The sequence below is a fragment of the Centruroides vittatus genome, unplaced genomic scaffold, assembly GCF_030686945.1.
Source record: "Centruroides vittatus isolate TY-2023 unplaced genomic scaffold, ASM3068694v2 contig_799, whole genome shotgun sequence".
NCBI classification, from domain to species: Eukaryota; Metazoa; Arthropoda; class Arachnida; order Scorpiones; family Buthidae; genus Centruroides; species Centruroides vittatus.
The window spans coordinates 1,481,485-1,490,570 of NW_027122516.1; the positions used below are offsets into that span (position 1 = coordinate 1,481,485).

The window sequence follows — 9,086 nt, forward strand, 5'->3', positions numbered from 1 at the left end:
GTTAGTGGTAATCGTTGTATGTGTGTTATTATCAATGCTTGTTGCTGGATTATCCTGACAGGTTACATGATCTTCATTAATGTTAGATGTTTCTGTCTGTTGATGTATTTGATCAGCAACCTGTTGTTTGATAAGTTCAAGTGTTGTTTGTGGAATAAGGTTGTTGTGTATAATTGTTCTTTTTTGATCAACAACTCTTTGTTTGGCCACAGTGAGATGAGGATACTGTTGTGTGAATCTATGGTGTAGTTGTTGTCTGTATGCTGTCATGTTTGTTTCGAGTTTTGTGATGGTGTAGTAAGTACGGATGATAAACTCGTTCATTTCTACTGTCCATTTCATCCGTTGGCGTGATTTTCCATCCTTTGTGGTCTGTGGATGCATTGCCACAGAAACACCAAGGCTGGGTTGGTTCCTCACATCTGTTGAGGGCATTGCAGTAGCCATACTTGGGCCAGTGCTGCTTTTGCCACCGGTAACCAAGGGAGACTGTGGCCTATTTTTCGAACGGTGAGCCTCTGCCTAACCCGCAAATGCGGACCTTGTTAACCCGGGCGACGTCCGAGCCGGTATCACACTTTGATCTGGTTATTACCATAATAAATATCTCCACAGAATGTGGGTGTGGTCACTCTTAGCTTCATTTCTCCCCATAGACCTTACTGGCATGGGTGTCCCTATCAGGAGCTTGTGCTCCAGCCTGCATTGCCCTATGGATCAGTAAAATTACTGGGCTCTCCCACCATGACCAGGTGGTGACCACGGGAGAGTTATTATTACAGTAGAGAGTCGTTAATCCAAACCCCAGTAATCCGAATCGCCGGTTATCCGAATGATTTTCAGTTGGACTGTGTCATGCTGAATCGAATGTTTTTGATACTAGATTTACTTCTAAAGTATAATTTTCATGTTTTTATATTCTTCAATATATTTATTTTGTTTGTACAAAATAAAGAAATAATTTTTAACGATACAATAGCCTCGACTATTATTATAAAAATTTTCGTTAGGCTTAAAATCGACGAAAATTCAACACGAAGCGACACACAACGGAGAAAAATTTGAACATCAGACAGGTTAATGTATTTTTTCATACACAATTGGTTATACGAACAAATCACTAATCCGAACAACCCCTGTCCCCAATTGATTCGGATTAATGACTCTACTGTATTATTATCATCATCATCATTAATCAATGTCATAATATTTATTTTTATATTAATTTTAATTTTCACAAAAGGATGCAAAAACTTTGACAGATTGATTAGCTAGTGCATGTGTAAACAAAAACGTCATACAAAATAAAACAAGAGAGAATAGAGAGAAACCACATCTCATTGCTATATTGATTACATCTTGGCTAAGGCCAAAAAATGAACTACATGCTAATAAAATGTGCTAGGTGCACCTGGGGACTAAATCATAAAGCTTGTAAAACTCTTATAATGGGGTAATACAACAAATGCTACTTTATGCAGCCTCTAGCTGGGGTCATGCAACTAGTAAAAATTCAGTAGCAAGTAAATTACTCTCTTCAAAGACAGTTTGCCATCAGAATTTCAAAGTGCTGCAGAACTGTTTCTACTAATGCCTCTCTGATACTAGCAGAACTCCTTTCTTTGCCACTATGTATTGTAGAAAAGGTTCTAAACTACTACATCAGAACTACAAACATCAAGATTCAACAACAGTCTCTACTCCTATCTATGGCTGTTCATATGCTACAACATTGCAATTACCCTACTGTCTATGATCATTACCCTGTAAACAAGGTTATCCCCAGGGTACATTTGGTGTCATCTGCTTCCTCCATGGATAACCATGTCCACTTTGAGAAACCAGCATTTCTCAAAGTGGGCGATAACACCCCCTTGTGGGTGGTGAGTAAATCTAGGGGGCGCTGGAAGCAGGGTACTGAACAGTGACCAAAGGCAAAAGTTGGGGTCACTGACAGCCGTTCCCTTTCCTCTGTTAAACGGATAAGAGGAAACATTGTGTTTAATGGTTTCCAGATGTTGAGAAGCAATGTATGGTAAGGGCACAAAGTGTGAGATTCATAGAAAAGTTTTCCTAAGAATGTTTCCAATCCTTTCTCACACAAGAGAAAATGAGTTAGGGGGCATTGGGTATAACTTTATGGAACAAAGGGAGCGGTGGATCGAAAAAGTTTGAGAATCACTGATCTACACAGATGGGTCTAAAAGTCCCTTTTATGTTGGCTCAAGTATTGGTATCTTCCTCCAAACTGATATATTTTGCCCAAAATATGTTAGAAGGTACAGATACCTCCCACATACCTCCATCTATCAAGCTGAAGATGCTGGCTACCAAGCTGTTCAGTGAGGCACTTCACTACCAAACAAAACTCTGTCTATCAACATTTACGGTAATTCTCAGTCTGTCCTAAAAGCTCTATTAAATCCCAGTTGCAATAGCAATAAAATCACATATATCCAGCACCATATTAAAACTCTTCTAAATATGATAACGTTTATATTTTTTCCTGTCCATATTGGCATACTTACAGTTAGAAATGAAAAAGCCAACTTTGAGGCTTCTACACTCGCATCTCTCTCTCACGTAGCAGCCTTAAAAATTATATTCATGACAACGCTATGCAAAAGTGGAATCAACAACGGGTTGAGCAGTAAAACTGGTAGAATAACAAGACTTTATTTTCCTAGTGTTGAATACAGGTTCTCATCACCACTTAGAGATTTAACTAGGGTTTCTCATTTCCCAGTCTTTTGCTTGTCCCGGGATCCCGGGAAATCCTGGGACAAAATTAATTATTTTTAAGATATACAAATGTCATGAAATCAAATGATATAATTATTTTTCGTTTTTAAAGTAATTTAATACGTTCTGCAACCTCCAAAATCATATTAATAATGCTGTGTAAGATATATATTAAAAATTACCTTTGAATTACGTAGAAATTTTCACAAATAGAAAAAATTTATTAAAGTTTGCTGGAAACTGCATACAGCAACGACAAAAATGCCTTTGAATTGAGTTGAAAATTAAAAAAAAAAAAAAAATGAACTTAGATCAAACTTCTAACTTAGAAGGTAATTTTTGATTTTTTAAATAAAATATAAAAATTTACAATATTTTGCATTATAAGATTTTAAAAAGCAAAGATGGTCAATACTCCGATCACTCAATCTAATTCATATTTTAGTAATGAAAAGTCTTGCTACCGAGAATGCCTTTTCCGATTCAATTGATGTGATTGGAATCGTGTTTAATGCATTTAACAGAAGACAAATATTATGTGTTTTTCACCTGTATCCTGAAAGATTTCTAGTTCGTTTTTGAGATTGTAGTACTTCTTTTGTTCCCTAGTATTCTTGATTTGTCTACCTCGACTACTTTAATAGAAACATCATAGCCCAATAATTCAGCAGTTCGTTTGTCTTTAATAATCAGATTATGAAGAAAAACTTCATACTCATTTGTATCCTTGCCCAATTTGCACAACTTGGTGTTACGCAGTCATTAAAGCTACTGGGCATGGTTAAAAATTAAGACAGCATAAGCACAATTATTCTAGATATTACTGGTAAAGAATTTTGAGAGTCCTGCCACAAATAAGCTACGTATTGATTATTGACCAGTTGTGACGTGCCATAACGAGCAAAAATTAAAGAAAAAAAACTAATAAGTAGGTTTAAAATTAATAAATACAAATGTATTCTGACAGTTTATGAGTTAATTATACACTCTATTTGCAAAATTTCCTCAACCTTAATGTAAAATAAGAAAAAAGTGAATTTTTAAGAAATTTGCGGGATTTCCCGGGATAAGAAATATTTCCCGGGTTAAAAAAACAACCGGGATCCCAGAATCCCGTTTGAGAAACCCTAGATTTAACATTTGCTACTGCTCAATTACTGAGCATGATAATTTTAGAAGCTACCTGGCAATGTATAACCGGGCAGAAACTGCCTCTTGTTTTTGCTCTACAGAAAACCTAGACACCGTCGACCATATGATCTATCATTGTTCAATTTACGATCAAGATAGACTTATTCTGAAATTAGAAATATTTATGCTTGGTTTCAGGTGACCATGTCCACTCGATAAGCTTGTTCAGAAGCCACTGTTTGATGCTTTTTACAATTATGTTCAAAAAATATGGAAGAAAAGACTATTCATAATTTCATATAGAAATAATTGCCTCGGTTTTCGTCAGTTTCAGATTTCGTTCATTGCTTTCAGATGAATTATCAATGAAAACCGAGGTATTACTGTAATCTAAACTGTGATTGTCAGTCATGGTCTAAAACTTCTTCAGTTACAGAATTTCTATTACAGATAATAAATTGTTATATATAATGATTTTTCATTGATTATTAAATATTTTATGAATACCCTTTGTAAAAGAAAAAATTAATTTAATAAAATATGTGATCTCTTGAATGTTTAATATTTCAGAAGCAGCTCACAGCTCAACAAAAGATATTGAAATCATAAATGTACATCCAGTGTCAACTCCTAGTTTTACATCCTCAAGTCATTCTAATCCATCACCCGAACCAGTTTTAACACCAGAAGCTTCACCATCGCAACGCAATTCCGAACCTTTGTCACTTTCTCGTCAAAGTAATAAAAAAAGGTAAAATATAGAATTTTATTCTTATTAATAAAAATGTTTAATTTCTATTGTGATACTTGTGTCTTCTCTACAAAAAGTTAAAAATAGTAGAAATTATAAACTTCATATAACTTATTTGTATTTTAAGAAGTAAATTAATGTCTTGAAAATATTATTAACGTATTCATATAGAAAATAAGTACAGTAGAACCTGGATTGTCCGGACTAATTGAGAATGGAGGTAGTCCGGATAAGGAAAAATCTGAATAATAAAAAAAAAAAAATAATTGACAGTGAAAGACATGTACATACAATTTTGTCTCTAAAGTGATATACACATATATAGGGTGTCTATAATTAAAGTATATGTATGTTTGTGTAATTTTTTCCAGTATGCAAGATGTAGCAGTTCAAGTATCAAGATTAAGTGACAGCATTGAAACAACAGCTATTACTACTACCTCCAACAGTTTGAGCGAAAGTACAGACGAAATTATCTCCGACGGAGAATTACTGTTAGCGAATTACAGACAAGCTCCCGTTTTAAGTAAGTATAGTTTTATGTCATTTAATTATAATTATTAATAATTATAATCTTATTTAAATTATTTTTAAGCAGAAAAGAAAAAGGAATCCAAAAAGAAATTTGATAAATTAGTAATGCAGGTAAAATTAGTTTATTAACTTAAAAATATATATGTATTCAAATACAAAACTTAAAAATTTAATTGTGCTAGAATTACCAAAGCTCTTACAGTGAAGGAGAAATTCATTTAATTTCCATTGATAAATCTTTTTATAATAAACAACATGAAAAAGATACAGGTAAGTGTATTATATAAAACGAAAATTCAAAAATATTTCAAATTTTATTAATTTTAAATGATATGTTTCTCTTCATTCAATTTCATCTTATATATTAGTCAGTAAAAAGTTACTATTGTGCAGAATAATAGTGTTTTTTTTTTTTTTTTAAATATAATTATAATTTTAATAATTTATTTTTCTTTATTTGAAACTATGCCTTTATTCTTTCTACATTTTCTTTTTTCTAGAACTACAATGAAGTATAATTGAAAACACTGACTTGACATCCTTTTATTTAATTCTTTTTGTTAGTTGATACATCAGTCAAAATGCATTTTGGGTTCAAAAGTTCCTCATCAGTTGACTCTTGATTTGATTTCACAACTTTTTAACTCAAGAAATTTTAATGTAATTTTATAAAATTTGTGAAAAGTAGCATTAGAATGTATGGAATGATTGTAACAAAAATAAAAGTTGTGATTTTGTTTGTAAATCTTTCTGTCCGACGGAGAGATTATTAACCAAATTGAAGACAAGTCTGCCCAAAAGGGACCACCATTTGGTTAATAATAATCTCTCCGTCGGATGGAAAGATTTACAAAGAAAACTTTAAGTGTACCATTGCCAGGGGGCAGCTTAAAAATCTACATTTTCCAGCACCTGTTCCAGTAGATATAAAGCAGAAACACCCCATAGGATGGATGAAAAGTAAGACGTCTGTGTGTCACCGATTCCTTTTTAGTTTTAATTGGATATTTGTGTTTTTTAAAGGACTTTTTAACTTCTGGCAGCATGTAGCCTATAAAGGAAGGTCTGTCGCCGTGAATGTGTATAGTCTGGAGCGTAAAATAAACGGTGGTCCCTTTTGGGCAGACTTGTCTTCAATTTGGTTAAAAGTTGCGATATCAAATCAAGAGTCAATCGACGAGGGACCCAAAACATGTTTTGATCGACGTATCAAGTAACAAAAAGAATTAAATAAAAGGATGCCGAGTAGTCCAGTGTCTTCAAATGACATTTCATTGTTGTTCCAAAAAGGAAAATATATTAAATAATTTAATTTAAACTAAAATGAATGAAATGACAAAAGTAGTAATTATCAAAAGAAGCAATACTATTTTAAATTTTTAATTTTTTTAATAATTATGTATTAAATAACACAAATATTTGATTATAATATCAAAATTTTCTCTTATTGAAAATATAAAGTTTTAAATTATTTTCAACATTAGAACTTGCAGATTTAATAATATCTAAACAACTGTATTTTTTAAAAATTATTATTACTAACAGATAGCAGTTCAGAGTTACCAGAACAGAATCAAGAGCAAATATCTGAGGATATCAGTGAAGGTCAAGTGACTTTACAAAATCCTACAAAGTATTTAAAACTCTTTTTAGATCCCCTGTCTCACGTAAAGCCTGTTCGAGATTTATCGTCTCATTCTTTGTCCGAAGGTGAAATAACAGAAAGTAATCAATCGAAAAATCCTTTTTTGTCGTCTTCGGTTCTCGAGCATTTTAACATTGACGAAATGCCGGTAAAAGACAATTCAAATTCAAATTGAACTTACTTTACAATAATTCATTTTTAATATATAAAATAAATATTTTTATAATTTGCTAATTTTTTATAAGAAATAAAAATATTCTGTGTATGTATAAGTACATTTGAACCTAACAACATATTTTTGTGTGAGTAACTTGGTGTTATATACCTGTGGTGGCATATAGCATACAGAAAGTTAGTAGAACAAAAATAAAATCTTTGTGTAATTGCTCCATTGTATATCCCATGTGTACAGAGGCAGCCATTGCTCCATACACACAAGTTTATTTATTCATTTGGAGTTATACATTGACACGCACACACAATTACAACTGAAAGGAAAAAACAAACAATAACTTGGTATTTTCTAGGAAAACGAAACTGAACTCGGCAGCATAGTGTTTTCTATTTCGGCTTCGCACGAAAACACAAATATGGTGACGTGCTTTTAACGTTTGTCTAAAGCAGTTTAAAAACGTGCAAGTTCTGGAGAGGATGTGCCGTACGTGTCCAACAACATAACCGAAAAAAATGTCGAGAAATGTCTACAATATTCATATGTAGCCGCAGGCTGTGCATGCTAAATGCTCGTAAAGATGAAAATAAAAAAATTGTCATAGAGATTGATGTATATTTCTAGAAATCAGACACTCAATTGCCAATTGCACGCTACATATCGATCTGCCTGTGGACTTTACACGGTGAATTTTGACCTCAAATATCTCGGTCCATAGATTGAATTTCAAAATTCTGGCTTCTTCATGATGTCGACCTTGCCAGTTATATATGTTTGCAAAAAATTATGTTTAGTGGTTGTGCGGTCGATCTGTACTTTGATCACAGACAAAACACTTTCTGACTTATGAATAGCTCTGCTCAATAACATTAATTTCATAGGGATAGGAACCACTATGGACTCCTAAGATTTCTTGGGGCTCAGGGAAAAATCTCTAGTTCACCCATCTCAATGATGCCGATTCCAGGCGTTTGTACCAAGTAAAAAGTGATGTCAATTCATTATTCCTCATTTGTACCAGGTTGTTCCATATACAATTTTATTTGTGCTGTTTCAGATTTTGAACAAAATTAAAGATTAGTACCATTCACCAGAACTTTATGCCAAATATACATTGACTATTATAAATTAATAGTTAATGTTAATAATATATTGGTAACAATAATTAATTTTGATATTTAACACTGTTGTACTGATAGATATATCAAGAGGAAGCATTCAGACACAAGAATTACAGTTAAAATAACTTATTAATTCTATAGTGATTAATCCAAACAGCAACAATTCTTTGCAAAGATTTTATTTTCTAAAACTTTTGTTTAACGATATCACTCATTGATGTGGATTTTTATATGCCAAATTTTGCTACCTCACAGTGTTCGTTCTCTCTTCTTAAGCGGCATTTCTGTACAGGAAGTTGTTTTCTTAAAATGGTGCCAAGAAAACTTTCTTCACTCAAATGCAATTGTAGCACCGATAGAAAAATTTGTGGCATGGCTGGTACCACAAGATATTGTGCCTATGTTGGCTTTCAACTTCAGAAATCTCTTAATAATTTTATACGAGAACTAGTAGCCGCTATCTCGGAAACATTCTCCACAGATTGGTTAGATTCCGGGTAATCTGTTAGCATGCTTGGGACCCACCTGATGGTCAAGGAATATTTTTCTTTGTCATTTTTCCGACGGCCCCCGAATAGCCACTTTTATCTCTCATTTTCTTGTCTTTGCTTCTTAACACAACCTTTTCTCGAAAAGAAAAATGAACAGAGATAGAAATTTGTCTAATAATAAAATTGACAATAATTTATTCCCAAATAATGTATTTATTGTTATTTTCTAATAACAATGTGATATGCTTTTGTATATTTTAAATAATATATTTTCTAAAAACAAAATTATGATATCTTTCTATTACTTTACTTTCAAACAAATTTGTTTGTTTGTTTTGTCTTTGTATACAAAATATGAGCCTTCAATATCTTTGTTTTGATATTGTCCATTAAAAGAATTATCATAAACATTAATCATAACTTAATATTTGTTACCTTCTCAGTTCACTTATTAGCTTTAGATAGTGTAGCCTATTGTTTCATAAATATAGGAAGGCCC

At 32.5% G+C, this 9,086-nt stretch overlaps 1 protein-coding gene across 2 annotated transcripts in view; it reads left to right on the top strand.

Annotated features, from left to right (window-relative positions):
- Window positions 1-7,580, top strand: part of LOC136981897 (uncharacterized) — a 33,784-nt gene extending 26,204 nt beyond the window's left edge. The window contains exons 5-9 of one of the 2 annotated variants that reach the window (XM_067278279.1): window positions 4,444-4,624; window positions 4,996-5,150; window positions 5,220-5,269; window positions 5,341-5,428; window positions 6,704-7,580. In XM_067278279.1, coding sequence (XP_067134380.1) covers window positions 4,444-4,624; window positions 4,996-5,150; window positions 5,220-5,269; window positions 5,341-5,428; window positions 6,704-6,978 — 749 coding nt within the window. In that variant the 3' untranslated portion in view covers window positions 6,979-7,580. The remainder of the gene's footprint in view (window positions 1-4,443; window positions 4,625-4,995; window positions 5,151-5,219; window positions 5,270-5,340; window positions 5,429-6,703) is intronic. The other variant, XM_067278280.1, reaches the window with a different exon arrangement.
- Window positions 7,581-9,086: the final 1,506 nt, after the last annotated feature.